Raw genomic sequence first — 18498 nt, 5'->3', positions numbered from 1 at the left:
GAGAGTAGTGCGGCAGGGTGGTGTATCTCCCGCGGGCTCCGTTGAGGGGAAGAGGGGCGCATGGTGGCGGGGGACGTATGCCCGTTTTGTTCTGACTCTTTCCACGCCTCCTTGTGGTCTCCCCTTAGTGCTGGTATGCTTGGTACTGGTATTCTACATGAAATTCGATAATCATTAGTTATGAGGTAGTCTCCTTGGTTACTAGTTAAATCAACCCTCCAGTCAGGCTGCATTTGGGCATACGTACAGTTATCCTACAGCAAACGCGGCCTGGCAGTCGGACAAGTATGGGAAGTTATGGCGTGACTGTAATGACATCACGTTCAGTTCTGAGAAATTATAATGGCTAGATTAGCATGTAGTCTTTGTTAGTTCATATATGACTGTACACCATTAAACCTTTACTCCGTTGACACATTTGTATTAACGTTACTGGCAAAGGTAATGAATCTAATCTCCCCGGTCTGAAGTCCCACGGTTTGGTGGTAGCAAGGATGAAAGATAATTTAGGACATAAGACTACATCACGAGAGAGAGAGAGTAGTAGTAGTAGTAAGTTTGTACTGAGACGTATGATAGCCAGATGAAGATGATATCTCTGTTAGATCTTATATGACTATGCAGCATTATACGGTTCACCTGAGTCAGATGCCTTTGTTAAAATGTTGGCAGATGACAACAGTGTTATGCTCGGTACAGGGCCGCATCACATGACCAGCTGACTCCTCGCGTCCTCATCATAGTTGCCAGTTTAGCATCCTTTTCCCTGGATGTTTATCTTCTTTTAGCAACAATTTTTAGCATTTATTAGCTGGACAATTTATGACATTCTGAAAGTCTTCTGTCAAAGTTTTGATGATCTAGAACAGGGTGCCAATTTAGTGTGTTTTTCGCTACATCAAAAGTAGGATAATTAGTGATTTTTTTTTTTTTCTGGAGACGAGCGCTTCTCCTGGCGACTTTTTTGGTTGTAGCGAAATTTTATACAGTTTCGATATTTTTTCTTGAGATCTGAAGTACTGTACCTTATGAATAACTTATATTTTTGCTAATGTAGGAAACCAATTTTTTTTTCTTGGTGGAGATCTATGGCAAGACCCACCACCTTTTAATTTATATGTATTTTGTATACAATAAACATTTAATTTAATAAATCTTTTATAATAAGCATTTAACGAAATTTTTAGCAGATTTTGATAGCAAGTTTAGCGATCAATGGCAACCCTAGTCCTGCCAGCGGCCAGGCTGACTTCTCACTCTTCACAGTTGACTCAACAGTTCCGCACGTAGCCTCCAGCAATAGTTATGAAGGGCCTTATTATCTTGACATTATTAGCTGTGGCGGCGGCAGACCTTGTGAGGTGAGATAATACTGATAATGTTCAAGTTAAATAGAAACAGTGTGGTTGTGATAAAGGGTTTGTTTATAGTAATACTGTATATTGTTATATACGGGACTACCTACCGTAACTTGGTTTTTATTTTTCATTTCTGATATACGTAATTTCCATATATAATGAATGTTTTGTGTTTCCTTATTAATTTAGGTAATGCTGAGTCTGTTAAATTGGAGGTAATTAATTGGGAGGAAATGGGTTGTTGATAGTGTTGTTATGGATACGGGAAAATGCCTTGGCCAGGTCATGTGATATTGACGTCAGTGTTTTCTGATATGGGATTGTACTTGATTTACATATATTAAAGTTATATGTATTGTGTTAGATATAGGCAGGATGAACTACCGGTATATTGATTTGTTGACCGATGGTAGGGGAAGCGATCATCATCCACTCGATGTAATGCTGCCTGACTTCCTTCACCTGTATCATTCTTCTTCAATGTCTGTCCTCCTCTCTTCCTATTTCTCTCGTCTTCCCTGTCACTTTTTATTACTCTTCTTTCCTCTTCAGGTGGCTTTACATTGAGTGACAAGCCTAATGGTTTCCTGTAAGCCAGGAAACCATTTACATTGCTGAGTAGTAACCATATAACCAAACAATTGCTACTTGTTCACTACGTGTCAGTAAGTGGGTTGGTGGAGGGTTAGTGCCCCTCCATGTAAAACAACTAGCTCAGACAAAGAGTCACCCCTTATGGGATAATGGCATCTGGCTGTTGATAGATAGACAGACCTTTTACTAAACTTTGGTCAAAAATATTTCCCTTTGAAGCAAATTTCAAGTAGCCTAGCTCACTTGACTGAAAAGATAATGCTATGGCTCCACATCCTTTCCATGGCACTTCTTCCTGATTAGTATCATATTTGTGTTAATCCATTGTTACAGCTCAGCATTGCAAAAAGAGATATGGGAATGTCAGGCCAAGCTTGAGTAAAAAGAGTATAACACTTTTCTTTTGATAATGCTGTTACAACTGATGGCAGGAGGGGTTGGTGATCCCCTGATAGAAGATTATTAACCCCATAGGAGGGAAGATGTTAGTTGCAGTACATGTCATACAAGGTAAGTGTTAGCAGGTGATGAAATGTAAATTTTTAAAGATATATACAGTAAATCCATAAAAAAGTTAAGTGCAGTTGTGGCATCTAAATATCAGTGTACTAATCTTATATTCAGTAGTTCCTCCATCTTTACTTGTCCAAGATTTTTGACCATTTGCAACATAATCCTTCCTCTTCAGCCATTGTTTCCTTCACTCTTTTTTCTTCCTTCTGTCTGTGGGTGATTTTGCACTGAGTGACAAGCCAAATGGTTCCCTGTATTGTACACCAGGAAACCATTTACTATGCTGGGTGGTAACCACATAACCAAATTATGGTGCTTGGTGGTTCAGTGGGTAATTAAGGCACTCCAGTGAGATTGAGCCAGTGCAGGTTTATATCTAAGGGGTGGTTGGGGTTTACTGCTCACGTAATGCCACTCAGGGATAATTGATGCTGGTCACTCGCATCTTAAATGTCAGGACCAACTTGCCTAGGCCTGGCCTCCTGCACCTTTCATGGGGCAACACAGGATTAGATGATGAATGAATGAATAGCTCATTGGCCAAACACATTATTCTGCATCCTCTCCATAGCACTGCTTTGTGACTAACACCATAGTCTAGGGTTAATATCTTGTACAACTCAGTATTCAAGATAGAGGGATGGCAGTATTACGCCAAGTTAGTTTGGAAAGAGTATAGATGTTTCCCTGCCAGACACAGTTAGGCCTAAGCTCCCCCTCTTTCCCTCAGTCCCTCAGTATTCTCACCCAGGCTAAATATAAATGTCTGGCACCACTAAGAATAAAAAACAAAGGGGTGGAGGGTAAAGAAATTTTAGTTTTACGGTATTATAGTTTCAGCCAGCCACAGAATTACAAGATTTTGACCCATTTTTCTGGTATTTAAGACAGTTCCAAGACACTTTTCTTCTATGGCATTTATGTTTATGTGAAGGAACAGAATGTGGTGAATGTTTTTTGGCGGATCAGATAGAGCCAGGATTCCAGGGACTTGAATAATGAGTGACTGGAAGTGTGGCCCATACGATTGGGCAGACTGGGACTGTCTGGATGTTGCTACTCCTCACCGTGCCCTATGGTGGGAAAGGAGGTCTGGATGATGATGATGATGATGATTACTCTTGAAGATAACATAACCTAACCTTCAAGAGTAAAATGAAAATAAGATGCGACAAAAATGCCATAGAAGAAAAGTGTCTCAGAATTGTCAAAAGTACCGAAAAAACATCAAAATTTTATAATTCTGTTTTTGGCTGAAACTACAATACAGTAGTACCAAAATTTACATAATGTACAGTATAATTTTTGCCATACCAGGGGCCTGAATGGTGATTGAATGAGGGTAGGGCTTTTTTTTTTTTTTCCCTTTAAATATACCCCACCCCCTCCTTGGGTAGGAAACAGATGTAAGGATAATGATGATGATGGATATTGTGTGTCATTTATTTTCTTCCATGACTACGGAGGAAGTGAAGGAGCATCGTGGTATGGATGTAGATGCAACAGAAAATATTAGGAGAAATACATTGAGGTGGTTTGGCCATGTGAAAGGATGGGTGAGTGAGAGACTGGGAGAGTGTGAGTGATGGGGGGAGAGGGAGGGGGAGACTGAGGATGAGATGGAGGGATGGAGTAGAGAGGTATATGAGAGGGGGGGGGTGTAAGTTGTAGGGAGCGCAATAAAATGGCAGGGAACAGGGCAACATGGAGGTTATTTGTTTGTGACCACCCCTGATGGGATTGAGGCGTCTGGCTATAGATAGATAGACAGATAGACTGCTGACAATTTGCGTTCACAGGTGTAACCATAATAATTATTAAGTTAGGGAAAGAGGTAATGTATATATTGTGAATGTATGTTATATAATTTGCTCAGGCCAAGGATGAGAAGGAGGGATGGAGTGGAGAGGTATATGAGGGAGGGGGGTGTGACCTGGGAGCAGGGCAGAGAAAAGGCTGGGGACAGGGCGACATGGAGGCCATTTGTTTGTGGCCACCCCTTCCGGGATTAAGGTGTCTGGCAATATATAGATAGATAGATTATATGTTGTGATTAGAGTAGAGATTTGGTGGAAAGAAGAAGAAATACAGTATCTCGAGATGATTTCAAAAGTGTCTTGATTTGGCCCCGTGGAGAGGATGCAGGATGAGAGACTGACTAGGAGATTATGTGAGTGAGGTGCAGGGGGAGACAGGACGATGTGGAGAGGTGTATGCAAGTGGTGGGATTTGGAGGGGTGACAGCTTGTTAGCAGAGGACAGATTGACATGGAGGTGATTAGTTTGTGGCCACCCCTAACAGGAATTAGGATGTCAGTCAGAGATAGACAGACAGTTATTAGAGAAGAAGCTAATATAATTGTAGAATATAAATAGTATGGTTATGCATTGTACTGGTATGTTTTGTGAGGATATTAGAGATATTAATCTCAATATTGACTTTTTTTTTTTCTCTCTTTTTTGTGAATATTGTACTGTGGAAAATGAGACTATTATTTTCTAAACACACTCTCACAAGATGAAGATAAACCATTGCTTCAAGTAGGTGTAGGGTATTCATCAGTATAATTCTGTCTAACTATCTATACACAGATGCCATAATCCCATAAGGGGTGGCTATTTGTCTTTGAGTTAGTTGTTTTATGGGGAGGGGCACTAATGCTCCATCAGCCCACTTTCTGACACATAGGGAACATGTGTGGGTTGGCTATATGGTTACCACTCAGCACTGTAAATGGTTTCCAGGCTTACAGGACACCATTTGGCTTGTTACTCAATATAAAGCCATCTGAAAAGGAAAGGAGAGTAATAAAAAGTGACAGGAAAGATGGGAGAAATAGGAAGAGAGAAGGACAGACACAGAAAAAGAATGACAAAGGTGAAGGAAAAAGTAGTCAGCACTACATGAAGTGAGTGGATGATGATCACCACCACCTACCACATTTTCCACTAACTGTATGATTTTATTAAAGCAAGTGCGAGTCATGGGAACTTGGGTGTTAATGTAGCTTATTACCTGCACGCATGCTAGTTAATAAGGATGATTACCTGTACTTACTGTAATTGCTGATATTTCAGTTACATGTATACTGGCTTTTGCTGCACAAGGTTAAATATGTCTATCTGTCTATCTATTGCCAGACGCCTCAATCGCATAAGGGGTGGCCACAAACAAATCTCCTCTATGTTGCCCTGTTTAATGCCACTTAACTGCTTTCCTCCCAGCTAACACCCCTCTCTCTCACATACCTCTCCACTCCATCCCTCCATCTCATCCTCGGCCTCCCCCTCCCTCTCCACCCCTCCACCTCACGTATACACTCTCCATGTTAGTCTCTCACTCTCCATCCTCAAATATGTGCACTTCATAAATACTGGAATTAAGTAAGGAAATAGGTGGTTTGGCCATGTGGAGGGGATGGAGACTGTATGTGGGACTATTACTTTTTTGTTTTTCATTTTTTTTTTTTAAGCCTATATTTTCATTATTTTCTACCCGATTTCATATGGCCCAGTGGCAGATAAAGACAATACTGTGGCTCTACCGTCATTCCACAGCACTTCTTCATGACTAGCACTATATTCTAGCATTGATCTATTGTTTCAACTCAGAATTGAGCATGGGGAGATGGCAATTTTAGTAGAGTAAAAAGTTTAGGGAGGGGGAGGCCGAGGATGAGATGGAGGGATGGAGTGGAGAGGTATATGAGAGAGGGGTGTGTGAACTGGGGGGAGGGCAATGAAATGGCAGGAGACAGGGTGACATGGAAGCGATTTGTTTGTGGCCACCCCTTACGGGATTAAGGCGTCTGGCATTGGATAGATAGATAAATAGAAAAAGTATAGAAGAATATAATATGTTAGCTAGTGAGATAGAGAGGGAAGCCAAGGATGAGGTGTTGGGATGGGGTGGAGACATAACATGACGGTGATTCAGAGGGAGGGCACCATGATGGAGGACAGAGTGACATGGAGAGGGTTTGTTTGTGGTCACTCCCTTCTGAATTTAGGTTTTTGGCTGTAGTCTGGTAGATTTACTTCATTCATGCTGCTGTAACTCACTCAAGACAAAATAAAATTGCCTGATGTCAATCTAAAAGAAAGTACTTGAGGTAATACAGTCTTGAGAAGATAAATGGAGACAGTAATGACACTCCCAGGCTCCTATGACTCGTCTTTAACTAAATAAGGTAATGTGTTCTGTGTAAGGTGTAGGGTGCTGAGGCTAGACTAGTGTAGTCCAGTACATTTATAAGTAGATGATCAGCAACATTGAGTGAGTGAGTGTGAGTGAGAGACTGATGAGGAGAGTGTATGTGAGTGAGGTGGAAGGGGAGCGGGAGGCCAAGCATGAGATGAAGGGATGGAGTAGAGAGGGACTGTATATGAGAGAGGGAGGTGTGAGCTGGGAGCAGGGCAATGAAATGGTGGGGGACAGGGTGACATGGAGGTGATTTGTTTGTGGCAACCCCTTATGGGATTAAGGCGTCTGGCAGTAGATAGATGTATAAATGATCAGTGTACTTCCGTTGATGGCATTACATCATTGAAGCACCTCCAGTCACCTCTTGTGGATGGAACCCAGGCAGGACTGTCACTCTTAACTAGGGCATTGCAACCACCCAGGGCCCTAGTGAATGAGGACTAGGTATCTGAGGGCTTCAACCTGCGTGTCATGAAGTATTACAGTATGTTTGTGTTGCCCTTAAGCTGGTGTGTCCTGTTTAGAAGAGAGTTTTTAAAATTTGTTTTTCCTTCCTCTGTTCATCTGTGAAAAAAAAGAAAAAAAAGAAAATAGGGTTAGAGATATTTACCCTTCATTACTCTAATGTTAAAGAGAGAGAGAGAGAGAGAGAGAGAGAGAGAGAGAGAGAGAGAGAGAGAGAGAGTTACCCTTCATCACTCCCATGTAAAAAGAAAAAAAGTAAAAAAATAAAGTAAAATAGAGAGAGGACACCTTTGATAGCTTTACCCCCACAAACACATCACAAAAAGGCATCTCAGTAAGTGTCTTGTCTTTGAACACTCAGATGCTCACCATATTTACACGTATTAAACTGTCCCTTTGTAACATGCCAGATTCCATCCTTCAAAAAGAGAGTGACACAGTAAGGGATTTGGCTGCTGCTGTGGCTGTGGCAGAAATAACAATTTCTCATGAGGGAGGGTTTAATATTTACAGAGTGCAGTAACAACACCTTCTGTATTTAATTATTGCCAACACCTACGTGTTAACAAGTGGGTTGGTAGAGGGTTAGTGCCCCTCCCTGTAAAACAACTTACTCAGAGACAAATGGGCACCACTTACAGGATTATGGCATCTTGCTATAGATAGATAGACAGATGATTATCTTAGGATTTTCATTAACCCTTTTACCACTAGGATTTGTGGTATGGTAGGTGGTGGTGACCATCATCCACTCGCTTGATGTAGTGCTGCCCACTTCTTCCTTCACCTTTGTCATTCATTTTCAGTGTCTGTCCTCCTTTCTTCTTATTTCTCCCATTTTTCCCGTCACATTTTTCTACTCTTCTTTCTTTTTCAGGTGGCTTTACATTGAGTGACAAGCCAAGTGGTTTCCCGTATGCTGGGTGGTAACCGTATAACCAACCCGTACGTGTTCCCTACCTGTCAACAAATGGGTTGGTGGAGGGTTAGTGCCCCTCCCATAAAATCACTAATTCAAAGACAAATGGCCACCTCTTACAGGCTTGTGGTATCTGGTTGTAGCTAGCAGGATAGACTGCTAGGGTCCTGGCCTGACCTGGATGGTTAGTTATACCAGGTTTACACCTCCACTACTGAGATTCTGCCCTAAGTTGAATTAAGTCATGTGGTAGCAGCATTTATCTATTTATCTATCTCTCTGTTGCCAGTCACCTTAATCCCATAAGGGGTGGCCACAAACAAACTGCCTCCTTGTCACCCTGTCCCCAACCAGTTCGCCTCCCTCCCTCAAGCTCACATCCCTCCCCCAAGCTCACATCCCTCCCCCCAGCTCACATCCCTCCCCCCTCTCTCATATACTTCTCCACTCCATCCCTCCATCTCATCCTCAGCCACCCCCTCCCTCCATCTCATTCACATACAGTCTCCTTGTTAGTCTCTCACTCTCCATTCTCTTGACATAACAACATGAATAAGGGTTTAATTTTCTCATGGGGTGTTGCTTTGATGCATGTTTGGCATTTCGGAATCCATGCGGAGCTGGGTATCTAAAAAAGCTGAACGTACAGTACATCAAAGAAACTCACCAAGAAACATGTATCTGTCTATAGCCAGATGCCAACATTCCTTAAGGGGTGCCCAGTTGTCCTTGAGTTAGTTGTTTTACAGGGAGGGACACTGACCCTTCACCAACCCACTTGTTGACATGTAGGGGAACATGTTTGGGTTGGTGATATGGTTACCACCCAGCATTGTATATGGTTTTGTGGCTTAGAGGAAATCATTAGGCTTGTCACTCAATGTAAAGCCATCTTTAAAGGAAAGAAGAGTAATAAAGAGTGACAGGAAAGATGGGAGAAATAGGAAGAGGACAGACTCTGAAGAAGAATAATAAAGATGAAGGAAGAAGTAGGCAGCACTACAACAAGTGAGTGGATGATGATCACCAGCTACCACCACCCAAGAAACAACTAGGCTTAAATATTCTCTGCTCAGGACAACCCTGATAGTGTCCCAGCTGATGCCATTTAGTGTTATTCATGTGAGAGGGAGTCAGTGAAGCCTGGGAGTATTCCTGAGCTGTCACCAGTAACCCTCCCATGGTTGATTTAATTCTTTGGCCTTAACTTGGCCCAGAATTTTTTTTCCATTTTTTTAGTAGCTCAGTGGCAGAAGACAAAACTGTGGCATTATATCCTTTCCATAGCACTTCTTTGTGACTAGCATCATATTCTAATGTTAACCTATTGCTAAGGCTCAGCGTTTAAGATGGAGAGATGGCAGTTCTAGCCCGTTAGAATAAAAAAGGGTACAGTATTTCTAGACAATTTTCTTCATGTAACAGTGAGTCTTGGGAGCCTGACTCACCATTAACCCTTGCATGATGGAGACAGCTTTAATGTTTTATGCCAACTAATGCCACATTGTTTTTGTTCATGTGAGAGGATGAGATGGAGGGATGAAGTGGAGAGGTGTATGAGAGGGGTGTGTGAGATGGGGAGAGGGCAGCGAAGTGGTAGGGGACAGGTTGACTTGGAGGCGATTTGTTTGTGGCCACTTCTTATGGGATTGAGGCATCTGGCTGTAGGTAGATACAGACAGATAGAATGAGTCATAGGCACCTGAGTGTTGAATGTTTATGCTGCCTCCAAGGATTCAGTTGCACAAGTTCAAGTCAGCACAATGCACCCTGCAGGAAAATGACAGCAGTGAGGCTGATAACACCTTTCTTTCTTTCTCTTATTTTTTTTTTTTTCTTTTCCCCTCCCCCCAAACTGTCTAGCTATCTCTTGAGGGATTTTACAAACTGGAGAGGTATGATACAGCTATCATTGCCCCCTTCACTGCTCTGATGGCTCTCCAAGTTGTTTAGAATTACCTGATAGCAGCATGAATAAGGCACAATAGATCTTTTACCCTAACTGAGGGGGAGAGGATTATGTTTCTGCATCTTATTCCCCATAACTCCATGGCAGAAAGACAATTCTTTGGCTCTGCATCGTTGCCATAGCATTTCTTCCTGACCACCAGCATATTGAAGTGTTAATTTCTTGCTATTGCATTCAAGGTGAAGGGTTGGCAGTTTTACACCTTTACTCTTATAACCTTAACTTGGCTAGTTTTTTGTCTTTTTACAGCTTATTTCAGGTAGCTCTAGCAGGAAAAGGCAATGCTGTGGCTTATCATTTCCATAGCACTTTTTCATGACTAGCAGTACATTCTGTGTGTATATGTATCTGTTGCCAGACACCATAATCTCATTAGGGGTGGTCGTTTGCGCAAGTTGTTGTACAGGGAGGGACACTAACCCACTGCCAACCCACTTGCTGACACTTAGGGAACATGTTATGGGTTGGTTATATGGTTGCCACCCAGTGTTGTAAATGGTTTTCTGGCTTACAGGAAACCATTAGGCTTGTCACTCAATGTAATGCCACATGAAAAGGAAAGAAGAGTAATAAATAATGACAGGAAAGATGGGAGAAATAGGAAGAGAGGGGGCAAAAAAAGAGTGATAAAGGTGAAGGAAAAAGTAGGCAGCATTATATCAAGTGAGTGGATCATGGTTGGCACCGTGTACCACCACATTATACTCTAATGTTAATATACTTTACCAGCATAGCTGATCATTCAAGATAAAGAGTTGTCATTAGGCCAAGCTAGAGTAATAAGAGTGGGCAATAAGTATATAACTCTGCTGGCACAGGATCCCGCTGCACAAGTTCAAGTCAGCACGCCGCAGCCTGCAGGAAGTTGACACATCAGTGAAGCTGACTCATCGCCGATGGGGTGCTACTGGACCCATGCCAGAGCCGCTGTCAAACTACATGGATGTGAGTGTGTGATGGTGTTTGCTACAGTGTCAGGGCTGGGTCTGATACACATTGGTTGCCTTTTATGTATATATTTGTATTTATTAATTTACTTTTAACTGCCACCTTATCTCATATTACATGGATGTGAGATGTGGTTGAAGTTGTTTGTGTTTGATACTGGTTTGTTGTGTTTGTGTGGTGGTGTAGGGTTGGTGTGTGGTGGTGTAGGGTTGGTGTGTTTGTGTGGTGGTGTAGGGTTGGTGTGTTTGTGTGGTGGTGTAGGGTTGGTGTGTTTGTGTGGTGGTGTAGGGTTGGTGTGTTTGTGTGGTGGTGTAGGGTTGGTGTGTTTGTGTGGTGGTGTAGGGTTGGTGTGTTTGTGTGGTGGTGTAGGGTTGGTGTGTTTGTGTGGTGGTGTAGGGTTGGTGTGTTTGTGTGGTGGTGTAGGGTTGGTGTGTTTGTGTGGTGGTGTAGGGTTGGTGTGTTTGTGTGGTGGTGTAGGGTTGGTGTGTGGTGGTGTAGGGTTGGTGTGTTTGTGTGGTGGTGTAGGGTTGGTGTGTTTGTGGGGTGGTGTAGGGTTGGTGTGTTTGTGGGGTGGTGTAGGGTTGGTGTGTGGTGGTGTAGGGTTGGTGTGTGGTGGTGTAGGGTTGGTGTGTTTGTGTGGTCAGTCAAGTGAGGAAGTTAGGTGTAGTGTTGTGTTCATGTAAATGTGTATGGAAGTGTTTGAAGCAGTCCAAAGATAGTTAGTCCATGTGGAGTGACAGGAGGTGGAGAGACTGACTAGGAGAGCATATGTGAATGAGGGGGAGGGAGAAATTAAGGCTACACGTAGAGAAAGTAGAGACAACTTTAAATGAAAGCTAGGTGTAAATTCATCCATAACTTATAATAAAACATCTTTGAATGGAAATACTGCAACTAAAAGATCTGTGATTCTTTATGGCAACAAAGATTTATGCACCAGCTTTACACCCTCTTCCCCCTCCCCCTGCACACACACAGGCGCAGTACTATGGCCCCATCTCCATCGGCACACCACCCCAGTCGTTCCGTGTGGTGTTTGACACAGGCTCATCCAATCTGTGGGTGCCGTCAAAACAGTGCCACTACACCAACATTGCTTGCTGTGAGTACTGTCGTTATTATTATTATTAGTAGTAGTGTTAGTGTTATTATTATTAGTGATAGGTGGGGGCACTCACCATCCACTCACTCAACGTAGTGCCGCTCACAGGTGGCTGCCCTTTCCTCTCTTCCTTCCTTCTTACCTTCCTTCCTCTTATTTCCTTGTTTCCTCCTTTCCTTCCTTCTCTTTCTGCCTTTGGGTGACTCTACACTGAGTGACAAGCCAAATGGTTTCTTGTACACCAGGAAACCATTTACTACACTGGGTGGTAACCATATAACCAAATTATGGTGCCTGGTGGTTTTAGTGGGTAATTACAGCGCTCCAGTTGGATTGAGCCAGTGAAGGTTTGTATCCAAGGGATGGTTGGGGTTTATTGCTCACATAATGCCACTCAGGGATGAGTGAGGCTGGTCACTCTCATCTTAAATGCTAGGACCAACTTACCAAGCCTCAGGCTCCTACACTCCTCATGGGGCAACACAGGATGAGATGATGGATGCATAAATGAATGGTGATGGTGATGATGATGATTATTATTTGGGGGCACTCACCATCCACTCATTCAATGTAGTGCTGCTCTCGGGTGTCTGCCATTTCCTCTCCTCCATCCTTCTATTCCTTCCATCCTCTTCTGTCTTTCATTCTTTCTTTCATTTTTTCATCATCCTTCTGCTTACGGGTGACTTTACACTCCCTCTTCTGTCGTTCTTTCCTTCATTCTTTCCTCTTCCTTCTGCCTATGGGTGACTTTGCACTCTTCTGTCTTTCATTCCTTCATTCTTTCCTTTTCCTTCTGCCTTTGGGTGACACTGAGTGACAAGCCAAATGGTTTCCTGTACACCAGGAAACAATTTACTAAGCTGGGTGGTAACCATATAACTAAATTATGGCGCCTGGTGGTTTAGTGGGTAATTATGGCGCTCCAATCGGACTGAGCCGGTGAAGGTTTATATCCAAGGAGTGGTTGGGGTTTATTGCTCACATAATGCCACTCAGGGATGAGTGAGACTGGTCACTTTCATCTTAAATGTCAGGACCATCTTGCCTAGCCCCGGGCTCCTACGCTTCTCATGGGGATGATGGATGGATGGATGGATTATTATTATTTTACTTGGCAGAGATCTTCATCCATTGGCAGCTTGTTTTCTTGAATGCTGTTGGTGATATATAGTTCATTCATATCAGCCTGGTGGAAATTTTTGTTCTTTTGCAGCTTATTTGCGTAATCTAAAAATACACCAACATTGCATGCTGTGAGTAGCCTATAGTTTGTTCATGTTGACCAGGTGGACCTTGCTATAGAGTCAGGTTACATATGTGAAAGTCGGGTAAAGATGGGTTGTATATCAAAAACTTCAGGAATGAATAATTAAAATCAACGTTCATACATAAAAAGATAAGGCTTCACAGGAGATTATAATTGTATAATTAAAACTGGCCATTGTATAATAAAAACAAGGATGCTAGAATGTTTGTGTCATATAAGTGAATGATGGCATAACGCTAGATTGTATATTGAAGCTGACCTGTATTCTGTACTTAGCCTATTAAACTGCCAGTACAGTAAACTCTCAATTATTCATTGTTGCAATATCCGGCACAATGCAATGACCATCGTTGCTGGCTCGGCTCTGTTAAAGCAATATCTGGTGAACTTAAGCAACATCCAGCATGGAAACAGGACATAACCAACAGTTCCATGCAATATTCGGGATTGAGACATATTAACTGGCTCGTAAGTGGTATCTGATCAGTACTGTATTACAGGTACTCTGTTACTGTTCTGTATCATTATTTTATAGTTTTCATCTTTTACTCATGGGAGAGTTTTTAGGATAGGGAGTAGAGACGGACAGTAACACATTACCTGGCTCTAAACTGAATATTGAGCCAGTGGGGGTTACTGTGCAATACCTGGTGTTTTACATTTTTCGACGAGCTTGGCTGAATTACAGTGGAAAAATGACAGTTTACTGTACTGTATTCCGTACACTTTGAGTTCCTGTATGCAAAGTTGCCATTTCTCCATCTTGAAATCTGAGCCATAACAAATTATTAATACTGGAATACGGTGCTAAACATGAAAAGTGTTGTGGAAAGGATGCAGGGCCATAGTATTGTCTGATTGTACCATTGACCTCTGGGAAATAGGCTGTAAAAGGTCAGCATTCTGCCAAGTTTATATCTCTTGTGAATACAGTATTTTACGAGGGGAACACAGTGTCTTTTGTACCCAAGGGGTTAATAAAGCCTATACCGTACTGTTTTTTTATTCTTAACTTGGCCCAGATTTTCGTGCATTTGCCGGTTATTTCACGTAACTGAGTGGCAGAAAAAGACAATACCACAGCTGTGCATGCATTCCACAGCACTTCATGACTAGCATTGTATTCTAGTGCTAATCTCTTGTTATATCTCCACATTCAAGATGGTGAGGGAAAATAGTTTTGGTTTAAGTTTGAGTAACAAGAGCGTGTTTTATTTGTTTAAAAAGTAGAAAGGAGGATAAAGAGTGGAGACTGGAGGAGAAGGGAAAAAGGAGCATAGAGGGGAAGAGGAAGGTATTATCAACATACACTATGGATAATATACAAGAGAATACTATGTTAGTCATTTGCAGAACTAAACACTACTCTGTTCACTTTAACAGGCATAAAACTGGCAATGTAATGGTTGTACATCCTATGTATTGCACTTCTTGATGACCAGCATCATATTCTAGCACTAATCTGTTGTTATAAGTTGGCATTCTAGGTGGAGAGATATCAGTTTTAGGCAGAGTTAGAGGGAAAAAAAAGTATAAACACATTGACACTACTTCCTGTGTTTATTTATTTTTTTATTTATTTATTTTTTTTGAGCACAGTGATATTTCTGTACAGTGTATTCGTGTTGCTTCCAAGTAATTTTATTCATTAGTAGTAGTAGTAGTAGTAGTGGAGGAGGGGAGAGGGAGGGGGAGGCCAAGGATGAGATGAAGGGATAGAGTGGAGAGGTATGTGAGAGAGGGGTGTGTGAGCTGGGAGCAGGGCAGCAAAATGGCGGGGAAGAGGGCAATATGGAGGCAGTTTGTTCATGGCCTCCCCATATGGGATTAAGATGTCAAGCAATTGATTGATAGATACCAGTAGATAGATAGAATGTAGTAGTAATAGTAATAGAGTAACCCTGGTCTCTCTGGCTGAGCAGAACCATCAACCACAGGCAAGCAACCATCCCTGCTGGGCCATCCCTTGCTGTAAACCAACATTTCTTTGGAGTAGACAGTGCCTTGCCACAGTAGGGTGTGGGGAACAGTGTGTAGGTTTGGTTCCTGGATGGACACAGCGTTTGTGTCTCGCCAACCAGTTAACAGGGGCACCATAGCAGGCTCCACATCACCTCATTATTTGATTATATGGTTACCACTCAGCAGTAAATGGTTTCCTGGGTTACAAGAAACCATAGCCTTGTCTTGCAGTGTAGAGTCACCTGAAGTGGAAAGAAGAGTAACAAACATGACAGGAAGGATGGGAGAAATAGGAAGCGAAGGGGACAGACAAAAAGAATAATAAAAGGTGAAGGATGAAGTAGACATAACTACATCAAGTGAGTGGATGATGATCACTACCCTCCACCACAAGCCTCAAAGGGGTAGAATGAAGTTCACTGGTACCATTATCTTTATCTACTCCATCTGTTTCAAAGTCAGTCCTGTCTGTCTGTCACTATCTTTAGCCAGATGCCTTAATCACAGAAGGGTTGCCTCAGTGTTGTCCTCCCTGTCATCAGGCTGCGCCTTCCTGCAGTTTACACCCTCACTCATACACACCCTCCCTAGCTGGTTACCCTTCCCAAGTTACATAGTCACCTAGAGACAGCAAGAGTAAAATCAGAATGACTTTCCCGGGCAATGGAGGTTAAGACAGTAGTGTATAATTGTCAGTAATGAATGTGAATTAGTGGTGCGTGTGGTGCTTGGCCCAGTAAGGCTTATATTTGGAGTGGCATGTGAGGCTTTGTGGCACCTCGTCCGTAGTTATTGCTTTTGTGTATTACATCTCAACATTTTTGTGAATGTCATTTATAGTGTTTTAATATCAGTATAATGTACATCACTAATATTTCACTTTGTATCTCTTAACTTCCCTGTTGTACAATAAGGAAGAAAGGTTGCTGGTTCCTTGAAAGCAGTGATGAGAAACAGGGAAGTGAGCATGGAAGTGAAAAAGCTACTGCATGACAGTATTGTGATACCAACTCTGACGTATGGAAGTGAAGCTTGGACGTTGTTGGAAGGACACAAGTCAAGAGCGAGAGCAGTGGAAATGAGTTATTGGAGAAGAGCCTGTGGAGTTACATGGAGAGACAGACTGACAAAGGAGGAAGTGAAGGAGCGTTGTGGTGTGGATGTGATAGGAAGTGTTAAGAGAAATACAGTACATTGTGGTGGTTTGGCCATGTGGAGAGGATAGAGAGCAAGAGAGCAATGAGGAGAGTGTGTGGGAGTGAGATGGAGGGGGGGGGAAGGGAGGGGGAGGCTGAGGATGAGGTGGAGGAATGGAATGGAGAGGTACATGAGAGGGGGGGGTGTGAACTAGGAGCAAGACAGCGAAGTGGCATTGGACAGGGCAACGTGGAGATGATTTGTTTGTGGCCACCCCTTACGGGCTTGAGGCATCTGGCAGTAGGTAGATAGATGGTATCCATCTATCTATTAGTCTATTGCCAGATGTCCTTATACCACAAGGGGTGGCCACAAACAAACCTTCTCCATGTCGCCCAGTTCTCTACTCTGTATTCCCTGCAGCTCACCCCCACCCCATCCCACTTTCTAAGATGCCTCTCCACCTCATCCTTCCTTCTCATTATCAGTCTTCCCTTCCCCCACACCCCTCTGCCTCAATCACTTTTATACTCTCCAAGTCTTTTTATCATTCTCCATCCTCTTCTTCACTTACTCATTTTCACTAACACATGAGAGGATATTAAAATGTATAGTGGTAGGTGGGGATGCTCACCATCCACTCACTCATTGTAGTGCTGCTCTCGGGTGTCTGCCCTTTCCTGTCCTCCATCCTTCTTTTATTCTACCCTCTTCTATCTTTCTTTCCTTCATTCTTTCCTCTTCCTTCTGCCTGTGGGTGACTTTACACTCCCTCTTCTGTCTTTCTTTCCTTCATCCTTTCCTCATCCTTCTGCCTGTGGGTGACTTTACACTCCCTCTTCTGTCTTTCTTTCCTTCATCCTTTCCTTTTCCTTCTGCCTGTGGGTGACTCTACACTGAGTGACAAGCCAAATGGTTTCCTGTACACCAGAAAACCATTTAATATGCTGGGTGGTAACCATATAACCAAATTATGGCGCCTGGTGGTTTAGTGGGTAATTACGGCGCTCCAATCGGATTGAACCAGTGAAGGTTTATGTCTAAGGGGTGGTTGGGGTTTATTGCTCATGTAATATCACTCAGGGATGAGTGAGGCTGGTTGCTCTTAACTTAAATGTCAGGACCAGCTCGCCTAGCCCCGGGCTCCTATGCTTCTCATGGGACAACACTGGATTAGATGATGAACGAATGAAATAAGATGTATGTGCAGAATAAGTGGCCATGGGAGGGGTGTTAAGAAATCTGCAAAGCCACATGCAGTACAATGCAGAGTTCTTATTATATGCCAGGGATGTGTTGTAGGATAGCAAAGCATACTCCATAATGGTAGTGTAAATAGGGAAAGGTAGAAACACACACACACACACACACACACACACACACACACACAATATACTACTGTAAATGTAAGGGCAGATGACCAGTGTATATCCAGTGGTGGCATTACATGATTTGATTCAATGCACCTCTTGGGGATTACACAGTACTTATGTCATGGAACTAATAGACACTTTTTGCATGAAGTAAATAACAAAAAAGGAAAAAAATGCACCACCCAGTCCTCACTAAACCCTGTGTTTGTAGTTGAGTTTCTCTAAGCTGAGTAAAACTGTATTGTTGTTGCCCCAGACTTACCTGAATGTGAATTTAATTTACTGTAGGCTAGAGGTGACCTTTATATGCAGTACGTCCTTGTTTGGGGGGATAGGGAGGGAGTTGAGAGACATTTTTATAATCAGGCACTGAAGCCTTCCATTGATATTGGTGCCACCAGGTGAAGGCATCAATTCCAGCACCAAAATTGTGTGCTGTAAGCGTGAATGTAAAATGGTTCATTGTTGTTAGCCAGAAGAGTAAATTATAATACTGTTTATAATTTTATCTTGTTGCAGTGATCCACAACAAGTATGATGCACGCAAGTCCTCAACATACAAGAAGAACGGTACAGAATTTTCCATCCAGTATGGGTCTGGATCACTGTCTGGTTACCTTTCCACTGACACCGTCACTGTAAGTTGTATGTTTGTATTCTATCAGTCTGTGTGTATGTCGTTAT

The 18498-nt window shown here is 42.6% G+C and overlaps 1 protein-coding gene across 1 annotated transcript in view; it reads left to right on the top strand.

Moving 5' to 3' along the window:
* The first annotated feature begins 1265 nt into the window (after positions 1-1265).
* Positions 1266-18498, top strand: part of cathD (cathepsin D) — a 30418-nt gene continuing 13185 nt past the window's right edge. The window contains exons 1-4 of the mRNA XM_080270422.1: positions 1266-1361; positions 10841-10967; positions 11949-12072; positions 18334-18452. Of these exons, the coding sequence (XP_080126548.1) occupies positions 1306-1361; positions 10841-10967; positions 11949-12072; positions 18334-18452 (426 nt within the window). The 5' untranslated portion in view covers positions 1266-1305. The remainder of the gene's footprint in view (positions 1362-10840; positions 10968-11948; positions 12073-18333; positions 18453-18498) is intronic.

The sequence above is a fragment of the Coenobita brevimanus genome, chromosome 40 (assembly GCF_032717465.1).
Source record: "Coenobita brevimanus isolate Jiangsu-jjx chromosome 40, ASM3271746v2, whole genome shotgun sequence".
Taxonomy (NCBI): Eukaryota; Metazoa; Arthropoda; class Malacostraca; order Decapoda; family Coenobitidae; genus Coenobita; species Coenobita brevimanus.
The sequence above is the reverse complement of the archived record's forward strand: the minus strand, read 5'-3'. Positions and strand labels throughout refer to the sequence as shown.